At 45.5% G+C, this 24975-nt stretch overlaps 1 protein-coding gene across 1 annotated transcript in view; it reads right to left on the bottom strand.

Annotated features, from left to right (window-relative positions):
- Window positions 1–21888, bottom strand: part of LOC139402522 (vacuolar protein sorting-associated protein 8 homolog) — a gene marked incomplete at its 3' end in the record, with an annotated part of 46697 nt that extends 24809 nt beyond the window's left edge. Inside the window, exons 1-8 of the mRNA XM_071146516.1 lie at window positions 21714–21888; window positions 21273–21341; window positions 20955–21085; window positions 20335–20431; window positions 20083–20115; window positions 19348–19402; window positions 9538–9749; window positions 9364–9431 (exon numbers count right to left, since the gene is read on the bottom strand). Coding sequence (XP_071002617.1) covers window positions 9364–9431; window positions 9538–9749; window positions 19348–19402; window positions 20083–20115; window positions 20335–20431; window positions 20955–21085; window positions 21273–21341; window positions 21714–21785 — 737 coding nt within the window. The remainder of the gene's footprint in view (window positions 1–9363; window positions 9432–9537; window positions 9750–19347; window positions 19403–20082; window positions 20116–20334; window positions 20432–20954; window positions 21086–21272; window positions 21342–21713) is intronic.
- Between the last annotated feature and the right edge of the window lie 3087 nt (window positions 21889–24975).

Genomic DNA, 24975 nt, shown 5'->3' with positions numbered 1-24975 from the left:
AAAGTAATACTGCAAAAAAAGACACATTACCGAGTACCACTCTCCATATTTTAAAGCATAGTGGTGGCTGCATCATGTTATGAGTATGCTTGTCATCTTTCAGGATAAACCCATAAATGTAATGTAGCTCAGCACAGGCAAAACCCAAGAGGAAAACCTGGTTCAGTCTGCTTTCCACCAGACACTGGGAGATGAATTCCGTCCACACCAGACGTTAACCCTAACCTCACTCGACCCTAACTCTAACCTAACCCGACCCTAACCCCACCCGACCTTAACCTCAGCCTAACCCTAACCCCACCCTAACCCAACAAACTCTAACCCCACCTGACCCTAACTCTAACCTAACCCCACCCGACCCTAACCCCACGCGACCCTAACCCCACGCGACCCTAACCTAACCTGTTACAGACTGGGCCTGTTATTGACCGGGCCTGCTATGGTCTGGGCCTGTTATAGACTGTTATAGTCTGGGCCTGTTATAGTCTGGGCCTGCTACGGCCTGGGCCTGCTACGGCCTGCTGTAGTTTGTTACAGTCTGGGCCTGTTATAGACTGGGCCTGCTATAGACTGATATAGACTGGGCCTGTTATGGTCTGGGACCATTATGGACTGGGCCTGGAATAGTCTGGGTCTGTTACAGACTGGGCCTGTTATTGACCGGGCATGCTATGGTCTGGGCCTGTTCAAATCAAATCAAATCAAATCAAATTTTATTTGTCACATACACATGGTTAGCAGATGTTAATGCGAGTGTAGCGAAATGCTTGTGCTTCTAGTTCCGACAATGCAGTAATAACAAGTAATCTAACTAACAATTCCAAAACTACTGTCTTGTACACAGTGTAAGGGGATAAAGAATATGTACATAAGGATATATGAATGAGTGATGGTACAGAGCAGCATAGGCAAGATACAGTAGATGGTATCGGGTACAGTATGTACAAATGAGATGAGTATGTAAACAAAGTGGCATAGTATAGTATAAAGTGGCTAGTGATACATGTATTACATAAGGATACCGTCGATGATATAGAGTACAGTATATACGTATGCGTATGAGATGAATAATGTAGGGTAAGTAACATTTATATAAGGTAGCATTGTTTAAAGTGGCTAGTGATATATTTACATCATTTCCCATCAATTCCCATTATTAAAGTGGCTGGAGTTGAGTCAGTGTCAGTGTGTTGGCAGCAGCCACTCAGTGTTAGTGGTGGCTGTTTAACAGTCTGATGGCCTTGAGATAGAAGCTGTTTTTCAGTCTCTCGGTCCCAGCTTTGATGCACCTGTACTGACCTCGCCTTCTGGATGATAGCGGGGTGAACAGGCAGTGGCTCGGGTGGTTGATGTCCTTGATGATCTTTATGGCCTTCCTGTGACATCGGGTGGTGTAGGTGTCCTGGAGGGCAGGTAGTTTGCCCCCGGTGATGCGTTGTGCAGACCTCACTACCCTCTGGAGAGCCTTACGGTTGAGGGCGGTGCAGTTGCCATACCAGGCGGTGATACAGCCCGCCAGGATGCTCTCGATTGTGCATCTGTAGAAGTTTGTGAGTGCTTTTGGTGACAAGCCGAATTTCTTCAGCCTCCTGAGGTTGAAGAGGCGCTGCTGCGCCTTCTTCACGATGCTGTCTGTGTGAGTGGACCAATTCAGTTTGTCTGTGATGTGTATGCCGAGGAACTTAAAACTTGCTACCCTCTCCACTACTGTTCCATCGATGTGGATAGGGGGGTGTTCCCTCTGCTGTTTCCTGAAGTCCACAATCATCTCCTTAGTTTTGTTGACGTTGAGTGTGAGGTTGTTTTCCTGACACCACACTCCGAGGGCCCTCACCTCCTCCCTGTAGGCCGTCTCATCGTTGTTGGTAATCAAGCCTACCACTGTTGTGTCGTCCGCAAACTTGATGATTGAGTTGGAGGCGTGCGTGGCCACGCAGTCGTGGGTGAACAGGGAGTACAGGAGAGGGCTCAGAACGCAACCTTGTGGGGCCCCAGTGTTGAGGATCAGCGGGGAGGAGATGTTGTTGCCTACCCTCACCACCTGGGGGCGGCCCGTCAGGAAGTCCAGTACCCAGTTGCACAGGGCGGGGTCGAGACCCAGGGTCTCGAGCTTGATGACGAGCTTGGAGGGTACTATGGTGTTGAATGCCGAGCTGTAGTCGATGAACAGCATTCTCACATAGGTATTCCTCTTGTCCAGATGGGTTAGGGCAGTGTGCAGTGTGGTTGAGATTGCATCGTCTGTGGACCTATTTGGGCGGTAAGCAAATTGGAGTGGGTCTAGGGTGTCAGGTAGGGTGGAGGTGATATGGTCCTTGACTAGTCTCTCAAAGCACTTCATGATGACGGATGTGAGTGCTACGGGGCGGTAGTCATTTAGCTCAGTTACCTTAGCTTTCTTGGGAACAGGAACAATGGTGGCCCTCTTGAAGCATGTGGGAACAGCAGACTGGTATAGGGATTGATTGAATATGTCCGTAAACACACCGGCCAGCTGGTCTGCGCATGCTCTGAGGGCGCGGCTGGGGATGCCATCTGGGCCTGCAGCCTTGCGAGGGTTAACACGTTTAAATGTCTTACTCACCTCGGCTGCAGTGAAGGAGAGACCGCATGTTTTCGTTGCAGGCCGTGTCAGTGGCACTGTATTGTCCTCAAAGCGGGCAAAAAAGTTATTTAGTCTGCCTGGGAGCAAGACATCCTGGTCCGTGACTGGGCTGGGTTTCTTCCTGTAGTCCGTGATTGACTGTAGACCCTGCCACATGCCTCTTGTGTCTGAGCCGTTGAATTGAGATTCTACTTTGTCTCTGTACTGGCGCTTAGCTTGTTTGATAGCCTTGCGGAGGGAATAGCTGCACTGTTTGTATTCGGTCATGTTACCAGACACCTTGCCCTGATTAAAAGCAGTGGTTCGCGCTTTCAGTTTCACACGAATGCTGCCATCAATCCACGGTTTCTGGTTAGGGAATGTTTTAATCGTTGCTATGGGAACGACATCTTCAACGCACGTTCTAATGAACTCGCACACCGAATCAGCGTATTCGTCAATGTTGTTATCTGACGCAATACGAAACATCTCCCAGTCCACGTGATGGAAGCAGTCTTGGAGTGTGGAGTCAGCTTGGTCGGACCAGCGTTGGACAGACCTCAGCGTGGGAGCCTCTTGTTTTAGTTTCTGTCTGTAGGCAGGGATCAACAAAATGGAGTCGTGGTCAGCTTTTCCGAAAGGGGGGCGGGGCAGGGCCTTATATGCGTCGCGGAAGTTAGAGTAACAATGGTCCAAGGTCTTTCCTCCCCTGGTTGCGCAATCGATATGCTGATAAAATTTGGGGAGTCTTGTTTTCAGATTAGCCTTGTTAAAATCCCCAGCTACAATGAATGCAGCCTCCGGATAAATTGTTTCCAGTTTGCAGAGAGTTAAATAAAGTTCGTTCAGAGCCATCGATGTGTCTGCTTGGGGGGGGATATATACGGCTGTGATTATAATCGAAGAGAATTCTCTTGGTAGATAATGCGGTCTACATTTGATTGTGAGGAATTCTAAATCAGGTGAACAGAAGGATTTGAGTTCCTGTATGTTTCTTTCATCGCACCATGTCACGTTAGTCATAAGGCATACGCCCCCGCCCCTCTTTTTACCAGAAAGATGTTTTTTCCTGTCTGCGCGATGCGTGGAGAAACCTGTTGGCTGCACCGCTTCGGATTGCGTCTCTCCAGTAAGCCACGTTTCCGTGAAGCAAAGAACGTTACAGTCTCTGATGTCCCTCTGGAATGCTACCCTTGCTCGGATTTCATCAACCTTGTTGTCAAGAGACTGGACATTGGCAAGAAGAATGCTAGGGAGTGGTGCGCGCTGTGCCCGTCTCCGGAGTCTGACCAGAAGACCGCCTCGTTTCCCTCTCTTTCGGAGTCGTTTTTTTGGGTCGCTGCATAGGATCCACTCCGTTGTCCTGTTTGTAAGGCAGAACACAGGATCCGCGTCGCGAAAAACATATTCTTGGTCGTACTGATGGTGAGTTGATGCTGATCTTATATTCAGTAGTTCTTCTCGACTGTATGTAATGAAACCTAAGATGACCTGGGGTACTAATGTAAGAAATAACACGTAAAAAAACAAAAAACTGCATAGTTTCCTAGGAACGCGAAGCGAGGTGGCCATCTCTGTCGGCGCCGGAAGACTGTTATAGACTGTTATAGTCTGGGCCTGTTATAGTCTGGGCCTGTTATAGTCTGGGCCTGTTATAGTCTGGGCCTGTTATAGTCTGTTATAGTCTGGGCCTGTTATAGTCTGGGCCTGTTACAGTCTGTTATAGTCTGGGCCTGTTACAGTCTGTTATAGTCTGGGCCTGTTACAGTCTGGGCCTGTTATAGTCTGTTATAGTCTGGGCCTGTTATAGTCTGGGCCTGCTGTAGTTTGTTACAGTCTGGGCCTGTTATAGTCTGGGCCTGTTATAGTCTGGGCCTGTTATAGTCTGTTATAGTCTGGGCCTGTTATAGTCTGGGCCTGTTACAGTCTGTTATAGTCTGGGCCTGTTACAGTCTGTTATAGTCTGGGCCTGTTATAGTCTGGGCCTGTTATAGTCTGTTATAGTCTGGGCCTGTTATAGACTGGGCCTGCTATAGACTGGGCCTGTTATAGTCTGGGCCTGCTATAGACTGGGCCTGTTATAGTCTGGGCCTGTTATAGTCTGGGCCTGTTACAGTCTGTTATAGTCTGGGCCTGTTACAGTCTGTTATAGTCTGGGCCTGTTATAGTCTGGGCCTGCTGTAGTTTGTTACAGTCTGGGCCTGTTATAGACTGGGCCTGCTATAGACTGGGCCTGTTATAGTCTGGGCCTGCTATAGACTGGGCCTGCTATAGTCTGGGCCTGCTGTAGTTTGTTACAGTCTGGGCCTGTTATAGACTGGGCCTGCTATAGACTGGGCCTGTTATAGTCTGGGCCTGTTATAGTCTGGGCCTGTTATAGTCTGGGCCTGTTATAGACTGGGCCTGTTATAGACTGGGCCTGTTATAGTCTGGGCCTGTTATAGTCTGGGCCTGTTATAGTCTGTTATAGTCTGGGCCTGTTATAGACTGGGCCTGCTATAGACTGGGCCTGCTATAGACTGGGCCTGCTATAGACTGGGCCTGTTATAGTCTGGGCCTGTTACAGTCTGTTATAGTCTGGGCCTGTTATAGTCTGGGCCTGTTACAGTCTGTTATAGTCTGGGCCTGTTATAGTCTGGGCCTGCTGTAGTTTGTTACAGTCTGGGCCTGTTATAGACTGGGCCTGCTATAGACTGGGCCTGCTATAGTCTGGGCCTGCTGTAGTTTGTTACAGACTGGGCCTGCTATAGACTGGGCCTGTTATAGTCTGGGCCTGTTATAGTCTGGGCCTGTTATAGTCTGGGCCTGTTATAGTCTGGGCCTGTTATAGACTGGGCCTGTTATAGACTGGGCCTGTTATAGTCTGGGCCTGTTATAGTCTGGGCCTGTTATAGTCTGGGCCTGTTATAGTCTGGGCCTGTTATAGACTGGGCCTGTTATAGTCTGGGCCTGTTATAGTCTGGGCCTGTTATAGTCTGGGCCTGTTATAGTCTGGGCCTGTTATAGTCTGGGCCTGTTATAGTCTGGGCCTGTTATAGACTGGGCCTGTTATAGTCTGGGCCTGCTATAGACTGGGCCTGCTATAGACTGGGCCTGCTATAGACTGGGCCTGTTATAGTCTGGGCCTGCTATAGACTGGGCCTGTTATAGTCTGGGCCTGTTATAGTCTGGGCCTGCTATAGACTGGGCCTGCTATAGACTGGGCCTGCTATAGACTGGGCCTGTTATAGTCTGGGCCTGTTATAGACTGGGCCTGTTATAGACTGGGCCTGTTATAGACTGGGCCTGTTATAGACTGGGCCTGTTATAGTCTGGGCCTGTTATAGTCTGGGCCTGTTATAGACTGGGCCTGTTATAGTCTGGGCCTGTTATAGTCTGGGCCTGTTATAGACTGGGCCTGTTATAGACTGGGCCTGTTATAGACTGGGCCTGTTATAGTCTGGGCCTGTTATAGTCTGGGCCTGTTATAGACTGGGCCTGTTATAGTCTGGGCCTGTTATAGTCTGGGCCTGTTAGTCTGGGCCTGTTATAGTCTGGGCCTGCTATAGACTGGGCCTGTTATAGTCTGGGCCTGTTATAGTCTGGGCCTGTTATAGTCTGGGCCTGTTATAGTCTGGGCCTGTTATAGTCTGGGCCTGTTATAGTCTGGGCCTGCTATAGACTGGGCCTGTTATAGACTGGGCCTGTTATAGTCTGGGCCTGTTATAGTCTGGGCCTGTTATAGTCTGGGCCTGTTATAGACTGGGCCTGTTACAGTCTGGGCCTGTTATAGACTGGGCCTGCTATAGTCTGGGCCTGTTATAGACTGGGCCTGTTATAGACTGGGCCTGTTATAGTCTGGGCCTGCTATAGACTGGGCCTGTTATAGTCTGGGCCTGTTATAGTCTGGGCCTGTTATAGACTGGGCCTGTTATAGTCTGGGCCTGTTATAGTCTGTTATAGTCTGGGCCTGATATAGTCTGGGCCTGTTATAGTCTGTTATAGTCTGGGCCTGTTATAGACTGGGCCTGTTATAGACTGGGCCTGTTATAGTCTGGGCCTGTTATAGTCTGGGCCTGTTATAGTCTGGGCCTGTTATAGTCTGTTATAGTCTGGGCCTGTTATAGTCTGTTATAGTCTGGGCCTGTTATAGTCTGGGCCTGTTATAGTCTGGGCCTGTTATAGTCTGTTATAGTCTGGGCCTGTTACAGTCTGTTATAGTCTGGGCCTGTTATAGTCTGGGCCTGTTACAGTCTGGGCCTGTTACAGTCTGTTATAGTCTGGGCCTGTTATAGTCTGTTATAGTCTGGGCCTGTTATAGTCTGGGCCTGTTATAGACTGGGCCTGTTATAGTCTGGGCCTGTTATAGTCTGGGCCTGTTATAGTCTGTTATAGTCTGGGCCTGATATAGTCTGGGCCTGTTATAGTCTGTTATAGTCTGGGCCTGTTATAGACTGGGCCTGTTATAGACTGGGCCTGTTATAGACTGGGCCTGTTATAGTCTGGGCCTGTTATAGTCTGTTATAGTCTGGGCCTGTTATAGTCTGTTATAGTCTGGGCCTGTTATAGTCTGGGCCTGTTATAGTCTGTTATAGTCTGGGCCTGTTATAGTCTGTTATAGTCTGGGCCTGTTACAGTCTGTTATAGTCTGGGCCTGTTATAGTCTGGGCCTGTTACAGTCTGGGCCTGTTACAGTCTGTTATAGTCTGGGCCTGTTATAGTCTGTTATAGTCTGGGCCTGTTATAGTCTGTTATAGTCTGGGCCTGTTATAGTCTGGGCCTGTTATAGTCTGGGCCTGTTATAGTCTGGGCCTGTTACAGTCTGTTATAGTCTGGGCCTGTTATAGTCTGGGCCTGTTATAGTCTGTTATAGTCTGGGCCTGTTATAGTCTGTTATAGTCTGGGCCTGTTATAGTCTGTTATAGTCTGGGCCTGTTATAGTCTGTTATAGTCTGGGCCTGTTATAGTCTGTTATAGTCTGGGCCTGTTATAGACTGGGCCTGTTATAGACTGGGCCTGTTATAGTCTGGGCCTGTTATAGTCTGGGCCTGTTATAGTCTGGGCCTGTTATAGTCTGTTATAGTCTGGGCCTGTTATAGACTGGACCTGTTATAGTCTGGGCCTGTTATAGACTGGGCCTGTTATAGTCTGGGCCTGTTATAGTCTGGGCCTGTTATAGTCTGGGCCTGTTATAGTCTGGGCCTGTTATAGTCTGGGCCTGTTATAGTCTGGGCCTGTTATAGTCTGTTATAGTCTGGGCCTGTTATAGACTGGACCTGTTATAGTCTGGGCCTGTTATAGACTGGGCCTGTTATAGTCTGGGCCTGTTATAGTCTGGGCCTGTTATAGTCTGGGCCTGCTGTAGTTTGTTACAGTCTGGGCCTGTTATAGACTGGGCCTGCTATAGACTGGGCCTGCTATAGACTGATATTGACTGGGCCTGTTATGTGGGCTGCAACAGGCTACAGAATGTCCCGTTTGTCTTTTGTGGGCTGGAACAGCCTACAGAATGTCCTGTTTGTCTTTTGTGGACGGCAACAGGCTACAGAATGTCCCGTTTGTCTTTTGTGGACGGCAACAGGCTACAGAATGTCCCGTTTGTCTTTTGTGGACGGCAACAGGCTACAGAATGTCCCGTTTGTCTTTTGTGGACGGCAACAGGCTACAGAATGTCCCGTTTGTCTTTTGTGGACGGCAACAGGCTACAGAATGTCCCGTTTGTCTTTTGTGGACGGCAACAGGCTACAGAATGTCCCGTTTGTCTTTTGTGGACGGCAACAGGCTACAGAATGTCCCGTTTGTCTTTTGTGGACGGCAACAGGCTACAGAATGTCCTGTTTGCCTCTGTTTCCACCCATTGGTTTAAATATCCACCTACACTATGTTCACCAGAGTGCAGTTGTAGATAAAAACCTTCATGTTGTTGTACTGTATTTGGCCCTAAAAGTGATGCTTACACACTAATGCCAGATAGACACAAGGAAAGATAAAACTCAATGTAGCCGATAGATATGCAAACTAATTATACATTTATGGATTGTTTTGATGCATTGTTTTCCCTTTATTCAACCGGCACGCCACCCACCCGCCCTTCATCCACACAGTATTACACGGCACGCCACCCACCCGCCCTTCATCCACACAGTATTACACGGCACGCCACCCACCCGCCCTTCATCCACACAATATTACATGGCACGCCACCCACCCGCCCTTCATCCACACAGTATTACACGGCACGCCACCCACCCGCCCTTCATCCACACAGTATTACACGGCACGCCACCCACCCGCCCTTCATCCACACAGTATTACACGGCACGCCACCCACCCGCCCTTCATCCACACAGTATTACACGGCACGCCACCCACCCGCCCTTCATCCACACAATATTACACGGCACGCCACCCACCCGCCCTTCATCCACACAATATTACACTGCACGCCACCCACCCGCCCTTCATCCACACAATATTACACGGCACGCCACCCACCCGCCCTTCATCCACACAATATTACACGGCACGCCACCCACCCGCCCTTCATCCACACAATATTACACGGCACGCCACCCACCCGCCCTTCATCCACACAGTATTACACGGCACGCCACCCACCCGCCCTTCATCCACACAATATTACATGGCCCTAAACCCACCCGCCCACAGTGTCCGCGGGGACTGCATGTTGAGTCAACCAGCACATCACTCCTAGTGTCTGCAGAGCAATACTGCCCCCTGTCAGTCACTGCAGGTAACTTCACACACATACAATCTCTGAGGAGACAAATGAGTATTACCTGAAAGCCAGCTCAAACACAGAGCCACCGCTGTCGTTGCACACTGCCAGCGTAGGGTCATCGGTGAACTGAGAGAGAGAGAGAGAGAGAGAGAGGGACAACCGAGGAGTTCAATAGAGACGATCTGAGCAGAAGACACGTTTCAATTCAACTTGACTTGTACAGACAGACTACCTTGACATGTAAGATGGCGGTGCCGGGTGGGTGGGCGTCGGTAATGGTTCGCAGAAGCTTCCCATTGGCCAGATCCCACATGGTGATATGTCCCTTGGCGAAGCCACAGAGCAGGCGGGTGCAGTCGTGGTTGATGCTGAGGGCGGAGACGGCGCCGTACTCCGCCCCTGTCGCCGTGCTTCCCAAGCACAAACGGAGAGCCTGGTTTAGATCTGAAGGAGAAAAAAAACCGCATTACCCATCAGGCACCGCACTGTGGAGCCAAGCACTATGGGAGAGGCCGCTCTTAACTCTTATACTGTCATAGAACAACAACAGACACTGGGACAGTCCGTCTTTATAAACATATGGAGATCAGTCAAAACACATGTTCTGCTGACAGCGTGAACCAAAAACATGCTGCACACAGTAGTGAATGACAACCACACTACATACAACAACACATGTCTGGACCAGCCGGATGAACGACACAGACAAACGACCTTATTCACAAACCACCCGGAGAGATGAAATAGCACATGTCTACAATATGACAACATGCCGATGTTGAGCCCAATGTCTACAATATGACAACATGCCGATGTTGAGCCCAATGTCTACAATATGACAACATGCCGATGTTGAGCCCAATGTCTACAATATGACAACATGCCCATGTTGAGCCCAATGTCTACAATATGACAACATGCCGATGTTGAGCCCAATGTCTACAATATGACAACATGCCCATGTTGAGCCCAATGTCTACAATATGACAACATGCCGATGTTGAGCCCAATGTTTACAATATGACAACATGCCCATGTTGAGCCCAATGTCTACAATATGACAACATGCCCATGTTGAGCCCAATGTCTACAATATGACAACATGCCCATGTTGAGCCCAATGTCTACAATATGACAACATGCCGATGTTGAGCCCAATGTCTACAATATGACAACATGCCGATGTTGAGCCCAATGTCTACAATATGACAACATGCCCATGTTGAGCCCAATGTCTACAATATGACAACATGCCCATGTTGAGCCCAATGTCTACAATATGACAACATGCCGATGTTGAGCCCAATGTCTACAATATGACAACATGCCCATGTTGAGCCCAATGTCTACAATATGACAACATGCCCATGTTGAGCCCAATGTCTACAATATGACAACATGCCCATGTTGAGCCCAATGTCTACAATATGACAACATGCCGATGTTGAGCCCAATGTCTACAATATGACAACATGCCCATGTTGAGCCCAATGTCTACAATATGACAACATGCCGATGTTGAGCCCAATGTCTACAATATGACAACATGCCCATGTTGAGCCCAATGTCTACAATATGACAACATGCCCATGTTGAGCCCAATGTCTACAATATGACAACATGCCCATGTTGAGCCCAATGTCTACAATATGACAACATGCCCATGTTGAGCCCAATGTCTACAATATGACAACATGCCGATGTTGAGCCCAATGTCTACAATATGACAACATGCCGATGTTGAGCCCAATGTCTACAATATGACAACATGCCCATGTTGAGCCCAATGTCTACAATATGACAACATGCCCATGTTGAGCCCAATGTCTACAATATGACAACATGCCGATGTTGAGCCCAATGTCTACAATATGACAACATGCCCATGTTGAGCCCAATGTCTACAATATGACAACATGCCGATGTTGAGCCCAATGTCTACAATATGACAACATGCCCATGTTGAGCCCAATGTCTACAATATGACAACATGCCGATGTTGAGCCCAATGTCTACAATATGACAACATGCCGATGTTGAGCCCAATGTCTACAATATGACAACATGCCCATGTTGAGCCCAATGTCTACAATATGACAACATGCCGATGTTGAGCCCAATGTCTACAATATGACAACATGCCGATGTTGAGCCCAATGTCTACAATATGACAACATGCCCATGTTGAGCCCAATGTCTACAATATGACAACATGCCGATGTTGAGCCCAATGTCTACAATATGACAACATGCCGATGTTGAGCCCAATGTCTACAATATGACAACATGCCGATGTTGAGCCCAATGTCTACAATATGACAACATGCCCATGTTGAGCCCAATGTCTACAATATGACAACATGCCCATGTTGAGCCCAATGTCTACAATATGACAACATGCCCATGTTGAGCCCAATGTCTACAATATGACAACATGCCGATGTTGAGCCCAATGTCTACAATATGACAACATGCCGATGTTGAGCCCAATGTCTACAATATGACAACATGCCGATGTTGAGCCCAATGTCTACAATATGACAACATGCCGATGTTGAGCCCAATGTCTACAATATGACAACATGCCGATGTTGAGCCCAATGTCTACAATATGACAACATGCCGATGTTGAGCCCAATGTCTACAATATGACAACATGCCCATGTTGAGCCCAATGTCTACAATATGACAACATGCCGATGTTGAGCCCAATGTCTACAATATGACAACATGCCCATGTTGAGCCCAATGTCTACAATATGACAACATGCCGATGTTGAGCCCAATGTCTACAATATGACAACATGCCCATGTTGAGCCCAATGTCTACAATATGACAACATGCCGATGTTGAGCCCAATGTCTACAATATGACAACATGCCGATGTTGAGCCCAATGTCTACAATATGACAACATGCCGATGTTGAGCCCAATGTCTACAATATGACAACATGCCGATGTTGAGCCCAATGTCTACAATATGACAACATGCCGATGTTGAGCCCAATGTCTACAATATGACAACATGCCGATGTTGAGCCCAATGTCTACAATATGACAACATGCCGATGTTGAGCCCAATGTCTACAATATGACAACATGCCGATGTTGAGCCCAATGTCTACAATATGACAACATGCCCATGTTGAGCCCAATGTCTACAATATGACAACATGCCCATGTTGAGCCCAATGTCTACAATATGACAACATGCCCATGTTGAGCCCAATGTCTACAATATGACAACATGCCCATGTTGAGCCCAATGTCTACAATATGACAACATGCCGATGTTGAGCCCAATGTCTACAATATGACAACATGCCCATGTTGAGCCCAATGTCTACAATATGACAACATGCCCATGTTGAGCCCAATGTCTACAATATGACAACATGCCCATGTTGAGCCCAATGTCTACAATATGACAACATGCCGATGTTGAGCCCAATGTCTACAATATGACAACATGCCGATGTTGAGCCCAATGTCTACAATATGACAACATGCCGATGTTGAGCCCAATGTCTACAATATGACAACATGCCGATGTTGAGCCCAATGTCTACAATATGACAACATGCCGATGTTGAGCCCAATGTCTACAATATGACAACATGCCGATGTTGAGCCCAATGTCTACAATATGACAACATGCCGATGTTGAGCCCAATGTCTACAATATGACAACATGCCGATGTTGAGCCCAATGTCTACAATATGACAACATGCCGATGTTGAGCCCAATGTCTACAATATGACAACATGCCGATGTTGAGCCCAATGTCTACAATATGACAACATGCCGATGTTGAGCCCAATGTCTACAATATGACAACATGCCGATGTTGAGCCCAATGTCTACAATATGACAACATGCCGATGTTGAGCCCAATGTCTACAATATGACAACATGCCCATGTTGAGCCCAATGTCTACAATATGACAACATGCCGATGTTGAGCCCAATGTCTACAATATGACAACATGCCCATGTTGAGCCCAATGTCTACAATATGACAACATGCCGATGTTGAGCCCAATGTCTACAATATGACAACATGCCGATGTTGAGCCCAATGTCTACAATATGACAACATGCCCATGTTGAGCCCAATGTCTACAATATGACAACATGCCCATGTTGAGCCCAATGTCTACAATATGACAACATGCCCATGTTGAGCCCAATGTCTACAATATGACAACATGCCCATGTTGAGCCCAATGTCTACAATATGACAACATGCCCATGTTGAGCCCAATGTCTACAATATGACAACATGCCCATGTTGAGCCCAATGTCTACAATATGACAACATGCCCATGTTGAGCCCAATGTCTACAATATGACAACATGCCGATGTTGAGCCCAATGTCTACAATATGACAACATGCCGATGTTGAGCCCAATGTCTACAATATGACAACATGCCGATGTTGAGCCCAATGTCTACAATATGACAACATGCCGATGTTGAGCCCAATGTCTACAATATGACAACATGCCGATGTTGAGCCCAATGTCTACAATATGACAACATGCCGATGTTGAGCCCAATGTCTACAATATGACAACATGCCGATGTTGAGCCCAATGTCTACAATATGACAACATGCCGATGTTGAGCCCAATGTCTACAATATGACAACATGCCGATGTTGAGCCCAATGTCTACAATATGACAACATGCCCATGTTGAGCCCAATGTCTACAATATGACAACATGCCGATGTTGAGCCCAATGTCTACAATATGACAACATGCCGATGTTGAGCCCAATGTCTACAATATGACAACATGCCGATGTTGAGCCCAATGTCTACAATATGACAACATGCCGATGTTGAGCCCAATGTCTACAATATGACAACATGCCGATGTTGAGCCCAATGTCTACAATATGACAACATGCCGATGTTGAGCCCAATGTCTACAATATGACAACATGCCCATGTTGAGCCCAATGTCTACAATATGACAACATGCCGATGTTGAGCCCAATGTCTACAATATGACAACATGCCGATGTTGAGCCCAATGTCTACAATATGACAACATGCCCATGTTGAGCCCAATGTCTACAATATGACAACATGCCGATGTTGAGCCCAATGTCTACAATATGACAACATGCCGATGTTGAGCCCAATGTCTACAATATGACAACATGCCGATGTTGAGCCCAATGTCTACAATATGACAACATGCCGATGTTGAGCCCAATGTCTACAATATGACAACATGCCGATGTTGAGCCCAATGTCTACAATATGACAACATGCCGATGTTGAGCCCAATGTCTACAATATGACAACATGCCGATGTTGAGCCCAATGTCTACAATATGACAACATGCCGATGTTGAGCCCAATGTCTACAATATGACAACATGCCGATGTTGAGCCCAATGTCTACAATATGACAACATGCCGATGTTGAGCCCAATGTCTACAATATGACAACATGCCGATGTTGAGCCCAATGTCTACAATATGACAACATGCCCATGTTGAGCCCAATGTCTACAATATGACAACATGCCGATGTTGAGCCCAATGTCTACAATATGACAACATGCCGATGTTGAGCCCAATGTCTACAATATGACAACATGCCGATGTTGAGCCCAATGTCTACAATATGACAACATGCCGATGTTGAGCCCAATGTCTACAATATGACAACATGCCCATGTTGAGCCCAATGTCTACAATATGACAACATGCCGATGTTGAGCCCAATGTCTACAATATGACAACATGCCGATGTTGAGCCCAATGTCTACAATATGACAACATGCCGATGTTGAGCCCAATGTCTACAATATGACAACATGCCGATGTTGAGCCCAATGTCTACAATATGACAACATGCCGATGTTGAGCCCAATGTCTACAATATGACAACATGCCGATGTTGAGCCCAATGTCTACAATATGACAACATGCCGATGTTGAGCCCAATGTCTACAATATGACAACATGCCGATGTTGAGCCCAATGTCTACAATATGACAACATGCCGATGTTGAGCCCAATGTCTACAATATGACAACATGCCGATGTTGAGCCCAATGTCTACAATATGACAACATGCCCATGTTGAGCCCAATGTCTACAATATGACAACATGCCGATGTTGAGCCCAATGTCTACAATATGACAACATGCCGATGTTGAGCCCAATGTCTACAATATGACAACATGCCGATGTTGAGCCCAATGTCTACAATATGACAACATGCCGATGTTGAGCCCAATGTCTACAATATGACAACATGCCGATGTTGAGCCCAATGTCTACAATATGACAACATGCCGATGTTGAGCCCAATGTCTACAATATGACAACATGCCGATGTTGAGCCCAATGTCTACAATATGACAACATGCCGATGTTGAGCCCAATGTCTACAATATGACAACATGCCGATGTTGAGCCCAATGTCTACAATATGACAACATGCCGATGTTGAGCCCAATGTCTACAATATGACAACATGCCGATGTTGAGCCCAATGTCTACAATATGACAACATGCCGATGTTGAGCCCAATGTCTACAATATGACAACATGCCGATGTTGAGCCCAATGTCTACAATATGACAACATGCCGATGTTGAGCCCAATGTCTACAATATGACAACATGCCGATGTTGAGCCCAATGTCTACAATATGACAACATGCCGATGTTGAGCCCAATGTCTACAATATGACAACATGCCGATGTTGAGCCCAATGTCTACAATATGACAACATGCCGATGTTGAGCCCAATGTCTACAATATGACAACATGCCGATGTTGAGCCCAATGTCTACAATATGACAACATGCCGATGTTGAGCCCAATGTCTACAATATGACAACATGCCGATGTTGAGCCCAATGTCTACAATATGACAACATGCCGATGTTGAGCCCAATGTCTACAATATGACAACATGCCGATGTTGAGCCCAATGTCTACAATATGACAACATGCCGATGTTGAGCCCAATGTCTACAATATGACAACATGCCGATGTTGAGCCCAATGTCTACAATATGACAACATGCCGATGTTGAGCCCAATGTCTACAATATGACAACATGCCGATGTTGAGCCCAATGTCTACAATATGACAACATGCCGATGTTGAGCCCAATGTCTACAATATGACAACATGCCGATGTTGAGCCCAATGTCTACAATATGACAACATGCCGATGTTGAGCCCAATGTCTACAATATGACAACATGCCGATGTTGAGCCCAATGTCTACAATATGACAACATGCCGATGTTGAGCCCAATGTCTACAATATGACAACATGCCGATGTTGAGCCCAATGTCTACAATATGACAACATGCCGATGTTGAGCCCAATGTCTACAATATGACAACATGCCGATGTTGAGCCCAATGTCTACAATATGACAACATGCCGATGTTGAGCCCAATGTCTACAATATGACAACATGCCGATGTTGAGCCCAATGTCTACAATATGACAACATGCCGATGTTGAGCCCAATGTCTACAATATGACAACATGCCGATGTTGAGCCCAATGTCTACAATATGACAACATGCCGATGTTGAGCCCAATGTCTACAATATGACAACATGCCCATGTTGAGCCCAATGTCTACAATATGACAACATGCCGATGTTGAGCCCAATGTCTACAATATGACAACATGCCGATGTTGAGCCCAATGTCTACAATATGACAACATGCCGATGTTGAGCCCAATGTCTACAATATGACAACATGCCCATGTTGAGCCCAATGTCTACAATATGACAACATGCCGATGTTGAGCCCAATGTCTACAATATGACAACATGCCGATGTTGAGCCCAATGTCTACAATATGACAACATGCCGATGTTGAGCCCAATGTCTACAATATGACAACATGCCGATGTTGAGCCCAATGTCTACAATATGACAACATGCCGATGTTGAGCCCAATGTCTACAATATGACAACATGCCGATGTTGAGCCCAATGTCTACAATATGACAACATGCCGATGTTGAGCCCAATGTCTACAATATGACAACATGCCCATGTTGAGCCCAATGTCTACAATATGACAACATGCCGATGTTGAGCCCAATGTCTACAATATGACAACATGCCGATGTTGAGCCCAATGTCTACAATATGACAACATGCCGATGTTGAGCCCAATGTCTACAATATGACAACATGCCGATGTTGAGCCCAATGTCTACAATATGACAACATGCCGATGTTGAGCCCAATGTCTACAATATGACAACATGCCGATGTTGAGCCCAATGTCTACAATATGACAACATGCCCATGTTGAGCCCAATGTCTACAATATGACAACATGCCGATGTTGAGCCCAATGTCTACAATATGACAACATGCCCATGTTGAGCCCAATGTCTACAATATGACAACATGCCGATGTTGAGCCCAATGTCTACAATATGACAACATGCCCATGTTGAGCCCAATGTCTACAATATGACAACATGCCGATGTTGAGCCCAATGTCTACAATATGACAACATGCCGATGTTGAGCCCAATGTCTACAATATGACAACATGCCGATGTTGAGCCCAATGTCTACAATATGACAACATGCCGATGTTGAGCCCAATGTCTACAATATGACAACATGCCGATGTTGAGCCCAATGTCTACAATATGACAACATGCCGATGTTGAGCCCAATGTCTACAATATGACAACATGCCGATGTTGAGCCCAATGTCTACAATATGACAACATGCCGATGTTGAGCCCAATGTCTACAATATGACAACATGCCGATGTTGAGCCCAATGTCTACAATATGACAACATGCCGATGTTGAGCCCAATGTCTACAATATGACAACATGCCCATGTTGAGCCCAATGTCTACAATATGACAACATGCCGATGTTGAGCCCAATGTCTACAATATGACAACATGCCGATGTTGAGCCCAATGTCTACAATATGACAACATGCCGATGTTGAGCCCAATGTCTACAATATGACAACATGCCGATGTTGAGCCCAATGTCTACAATATGACAACATGCCGATGTTGAGCCCAATGTCTACAATATGACAACATGCCGATGTTGAGCCCAATGTCTACAATATGACAACATGCCCATGTTGAGCCCAATGTCTACAATATGACAACATGCCGATGTTGAGCCCAATGTCTACAATATGACAACATGCCGATGTTGAGCCCAATGTCTACAATATGACAACATGCCGATGTTGAGCCCAATGTCTACAATATGACAACATGCCGATGTTGAGCCCAATGTCTACAATATGACAACATGCCGATGTTGAGCCCAATGTCTACAATATGACAACATGCCCATGTTGAGCCCAATGTCTACAATATGACAACATGCCGATGTTGAGCCCAATGTCTACAATATGACAACATGCCGATGTTGAGCCCAATGTCTACAATATGACAACATGCCGATGTTGAGCCCAATGTCTACAATATGACAACATGCCGATGTTGAGCCCAATGTCTACAATATGACAACATGCCCATGTTGAGCCCAATGTCTACAATATGACAACATGCCGATGTTGAGCCCAATGTCTACAATATGACAACATGCCGATGTTGAGCCCAATGTCTACAATATGACTGTACAGAGAGACAGAGAAAGAGAGACAGAGAGACAGAGATCGAGCCTGAGGTTGAGACAGAGAAAGAGAGAGAGACTGAGACAGAGACAGAGAGATAGAGACAGAGAGAAACAGAGATCGAGACAAAGAGAGAGAGAGAGACAGAGAGAGAGAGAAAGAGAGAGAGACACAGAGCTATTGGAAGAATGTACCTTTTCCTATCCATTCAGAGTTAGCCCAGACAGACAGAGAGACAACAACCAACTAAATATATAACAATCTTCAGTTGAATTCAGAGTTCACACAACCTCAACTTAGTTAGTTAGTTACTACCTTGTCCTTAACCATGCATTGCACTGGCTCATGTCAATGATTATATGACTGCAGTACTAATCACTGATATGTTAAGGACTTACCAAACACTAGAGCCAGGCCATGAGACGTTCCCACTACGATCACACCAGACACAGTCTAGAAACAGAGAAGACATTTAACTCGAGAAGAGGACCAGTCTAGAAACAGAGAGAAGAGGACCAGTCTAGAAAGAGAGAAGACATTTAACTAGAGAAGAGGACCAGTGTAGAAACAGAGAGAAGACAGTGTAGAAACAGAGAGAAGACCGTGTAGAAACAGAGAGAAGACCGTGTAGAAACAGAGAGAAGACCGTGTAGAAACAGAGAGAAGACCGTGTAGAAACAGAGAGAAGACCGTGTAGAAACAGAGAGAAGACCGTGTAGAAACAGAGAGAAGACCGTGTAGAAACAGAGAGAAGACCGTGTAGAAACAGAGAGAAGACCGTGTAGAAACAGAGAGAAGACCGTGTAGAAACAGAGAGAAGACCGTGTAGAAACAGAGAAGACCGTGTAGAAACAGAGAGAAGACCGTGTAGAAACAGAGAGAAGACAGTGTAGAAACAGAGAGAAGACAGTGTAGAAACAGAAGACAGTGTAGAAACAGAGAAGACAGTGTCGAAACAGAGAGAAGACAGTGTCGAAACAGAGAGAAGACAGTGTAGAAACAGAGAGAAGACAGTGTAGAAACAGAGAGAAGACAGTGTCGAAACAGAGAGAAGACAGTGTCGAAACAGAGAGAAGACAGTCTAGAAAGGGTGAAAGCAGCACTACAGTATAGTATGTGATGACTGTACTTACTACTGCAGTTGGCAGTCCAGCATCTACTTTGTCCTGAAGAACAAGGAAGGAAAAAGTACATTTCAGTGATGCATGACAAAATGTACAAATTGAAAGCTGTGTGGTGTTGTGTTGTGCGTGTTGTGTTTGTGGTGTTTGTGTGTGGTGTTGGTTGTGTGGTGTTGGTGGTGTGTGTGTGTGTGGTGTTGGTTGTGAGTGTGGTGTGTGGTGTTGGTTGTGAGTGTGGTGGGTGTGTGTGTGTGTGTGACTCACAGCGGCTGAGACTATCTGAGCAGAGATGCCTTTCAGGATGCTGTGTCGGAGCACAGAGCCATGGACTGTAGTGCTGAGCTCCACTGTCTTCCTCTTCCTACACACACCACACACACACACACACACACCACACGGATACTGTTAAATTAGAATCTCAGTTGTGATGACAAATGTCAGTTAACTGTACCCGTAATGCATAATGTAACCTGCTGAATACAGCCCATCACAGAAGGGTCTCAAAACCTGCCCATTAGGAGTTAGGTTAAGGGTTAAGGTTACATTTAGTGTTCGGGAAAATAGGATGTTGGATTGGGAATCCATTCTTTGGTCCCCACAAGGATAGCGATACAAAACTGTGTGTGTACACATTTTACCATACTTGCGAGTACCAGAAGTCCTCACTAGAATAGCAAACCAACTAAAATTCAGAGAAGTGAGGACATTTTGCCAGTCCTCACTTGTAAAAAGGCTATTTTAGGCTTATGGGTTAGGTATAAGGTTAGGATTAGAATTAAGGGTTAGGTTTAGGGAAAACATAATTATCAATGGGAATCAATTGTTGGTCCCCATAAAGCCCTCACAAGTATAGTAAGACATAGCTGAGAGTGTGTGTGGGCTACCGTTTGAGGTGTGTGCGGTCACCGCTGTCGGAGCTGGCCAGTGAGGAGGTCTCACAGGAGTGGGCGTCGATGTTCTCTGTGTTCAGCAGACACGTGTCCTCCAGGATGAAGGGCTCCTCCTCATCCTCAGGCTAAAACAGGAGACGGAAGTATCACAACTGTTAGCCCAGATATGGATGTAGGGCTGGCTACCCCAATGTGTTGACTTCCTTACACAACATTGTATTGTTCTGTAAGAAGTCGGGGAGCTAGAAGATGTCAGATTCCTGCAGCATTTGAAATGGAATATGTAGTTATTGAAAGATGAGAGCCAGTTACCTCATTCAGGATGCTCTCCAATGTAGGCGGGGTGTCAACTTGGGGAATGTCAAACTCTTTATCGTCGATCTGAGGAGAATAGATAAGGTATGCAATATGTGTTCAGCACAATGAAGTCTATCGAGCTCCGTGGTCGCTCTAGTCATAGACATCTCATTATATTACTATTCTACCTAATTCTATGGTTCTAGCGATCTTTAATCGGATATTAAACGTATATCGTGGCTGTGCTAAGCCAAAGAAAAGACAACAAAGTAGCCCACTAGCAAGCTACACATTTGACAACCAGCAAAATAAGACTAATGCTAGCTACAGCTTTAATTGCACAAACAAACTCTCATATTTAGCGCATCTATCCCCCCCAAAATGCTAGGTTTAGCTATCTATCAAGAAAACCAAAAACTGTTGAGAAACAGCCATAAGCGCGACAGTCCAACTCACCGTATCTATTTCCATTAAATTGAGCTGGGATGACGCAGAAACCAAACTGCGTGTATCTGGTGATTCTGACATTGTAAGAGGTCAAATATATTAATATAGATACACAACGAAACAATAGCTACATTATTAGCAAGTTAGCGGTATCACATCTCTCCGATTCCACTCTTCCTTGTTGTACCGGAAGAATGGTGGGTCACGTGATACGTCACGGCTCGAGGGGTGTGTTCAGTGTTCGGAACGTTTGGTTAAGGTTCGGAAACATTTTGTCTTGAGCGAATAATACCAACAAAAAGTGTGGATTTTGTATAATACTTCACACTTTTTTTTTTAGAGTGAAATGAATTAGTTCAGTATTGCCAGCTAGCTTCCCATCTCTATTTCCCAGATATGTTTCACTCTCTCTGGTATTCCAGGAGTCCTCGGCCCGTATTCATAATCTCAAATCTAGGATCAGGTCAAAACTGATCCTCGATCAGCACTCCGAATCTGAAACCATTTAGGAATATGGGCTCTTTGGATGATGTTAATGTGCGGTGGAGGGATGAAGATTCTGTGAAGTGCAATTGCAGCTTTTAACCAGCAGGGGGAGTCCGAAACACAGCCTACATAGGCCGACTAACTACAACATGGTGTTGAAATGTTCAAGAGTAGCTAAATGCTGCCTCGTTGTGTCCTATTTCAGTAATACAGGGGAAAGTGATGAGCGTGACCAATCTTTTGAGTGTGATCCCAAATAAAAGTCTGTGGTTTGAACAAGATTTTCTTTGATAAAAAACATCTTATCATCTTCAAATGTTTTAGAAGTAGACAGCAAAATAATGACATTCTCATTGTCGTTGACAGAATTTTGTTCCACCTGAGTGAGTCTGATGACAAGTCAGAGACCACTATGACACACCAAATGATGACCACCAATCAGAGACCACTATGATGACACACCAAATGATGACCACTAATCAGAGACCACTATGATGACACACCAAATGATGACCACCAATCAGAGACCACTATGATGACACACCAAATGATGACCACCAATCAGAGACCACTCTGACGACACACCAAATGCGTTTGATGGATCTTTTTAAGTCTTCTTCTAATGGGGAAATGAATCCAAAAATATCTGAAAGTAATCTGATTACATGACTGAGTTTTGGTAATCCAAAAGTTACATTACTAATTACAGTGTTGGACAGGTGACTAGTAACTGTAATAGATTACATTTAGAAAGTAACCTACACAACCCTGGTTGTTGATGCCTGTGTCTTGTGCACTGATGAAGGTCTGACGACCGAATGCTCAGCCTAAATCAATAGAAAGTTGTGCATTGATCCTGAGTGTGCGGAGACTCCTTTTCATTTAAATGTGTATTTTGCACAAATCAATGACAGGCCCCTTGCAAATAATGTTGTGTTTGACACTAAATGTCTACAACAACTACATATAAGCCTAACCTTACGTGTTTCCAAAACACTGATCGTTTTGGTAAGGAAAGCAAAAATGCAAGTAAGCGTTTCATTGGACAGTGTTTACCATGTGTATCCTGCACAGATGACTAATACAACTTGAAATTGAAAGGCTTTACTTGAAACATCTAATGAGGCTGTCACAGAGGTCCGTCAGACACATAGGTACAAAAGCAGATTTGGTCTGGTAGCCCGAAGCTATACTGGTACATCTCTGTTCCTCACAATCCTGGATGCAGGTTGGATTTTACTCTTTACTTTCGCAGATCCAGCTTTAAGCTTCTTGTTCTTGCTGCTTTTCTCAGTCTTTTGCACATCGGGCACAGACTCAGGATTCCAAACGGACTCTATGGGATGCTTTGGATCCATCACAGACCTCGAGGTGTATATCTGTCTGGACAGGCTCTGTTTCGATAAACTGGGTGTCTGTGTCTGCATAGACTTCTGTCTGGACAGGCTCTGTTTCGATAAACTGGGTGCCTGTGTCTGCATAGACTTCTGTCTGGACAGTTCTGGTGGCGAGAGCAGCACGCTGATCTTGCTGGACCCCAGGATCGGCTGTTCGAAGCACCAGCCACAGCACCAGCTGAATATGACAGCTAGAGTCAGGGTGATGACGATGGTGCAGAAGATGAATACGACGAGGAAGCCACCAATGCTCCACATGTCGTGGAAGCCCTCATCGGACAGCTTGGAGAAGAGCCTCTCATAGAGGTAGGTCCAGTCCTTGGAGATGTTTCTTGCCATGGCTGCCATCTTGGCTCTGGCTCCAGTGTCTTCATTCACCTGTACGGTCATTGAGGTCAATGTCAATTCTCTAATAACCATAGCAATGTGGAAGATACCATTCTGTAAAACATAAATGACACTTACCTCTTGATCACCAGCTATTACTCTGATAGAGAAGAACACAGTTCTATACTATGTGTGAAGCTTCTGGACTACTACATCATTGATGTCCATTTCAGATCCACTTTATCTGTATTCATTCAGAAATAGAAGAAGATATTGTTGCACGGACATGTAATATTTTAATGTACAGTAATTCTTTATAATTTCCACCCAGAAAACGAATAATAGCTTCCATCATAACAAAGCCAAGTGCCACTGTCAGTACCAATGAACAAACTGGACAGAGGACCTCAGCTAGCTAGCTTGTTAGCTACTACTGTCAAGTTGCAATAATTGAGCCATGACGAAGTGTGTTAACTTAGGCAACTTTCATTATCATAAAATTCCTTCGTGAGAGCGTTACTTCAACTTACCAAAATTGTTAGTAGGACGTTGGCAAACTATATGGCTTTTATTTGAACCGGAGGATCAGCGGTCACATCGGAAATTCTTGGTAGCCATGGTAACGTCGTCATCAACGTTCGCCACGTGTTACATTAAATTGCTCCAAGCCAAGCGCCCATGAATTCTATGTAGAGAGCATGTATCTTCTTCCTAGTGTTAGCTAGCCTACTTTATAACTATTCGTTGAGTTACTTTTAAATATGTATGAGGAAATTCGAGATGGTAGACCTACAGGCTTGTGGTAGATAAGTTGGGGTGAGCAAGTTAAATAGTTTTTTTTTTTAACTAACTGAAAAGTTATCCAATATTTAATTGCTCTAGCCTAAGCTCATATTCAGTTGCCCCAAGGAAAAGGAATACAGGAAAAGTTAGTACTGTAATTATGGTTACTACATAAACAATTATAATGCTTTTCACAAGTAAAGAGGCCTGATCACTGTATCATTCATGTGCTCTTTTTATACCAACCCTGGTCATTAGGCTCTGACTGCAAGCTAGTG

This window comes from Oncorhynchus clarkii, unplaced genomic scaffold (genome assembly GCF_045791955.1).
Source record: "Oncorhynchus clarkii lewisi isolate Uvic-CL-2024 unplaced genomic scaffold, UVic_Ocla_1.0 unplaced_contig_8910_pilon_pilon, whole genome shotgun sequence".
In the NCBI taxonomy this organism is placed as follows: Eukaryota; Metazoa; Chordata; class Actinopteri; order Salmoniformes; family Salmonidae; genus Oncorhynchus; species Oncorhynchus clarkii.
Note: the sequence above shows the minus strand (reverse complement) of the source record. Positions and strands in the feature narration are given on the sequence as shown.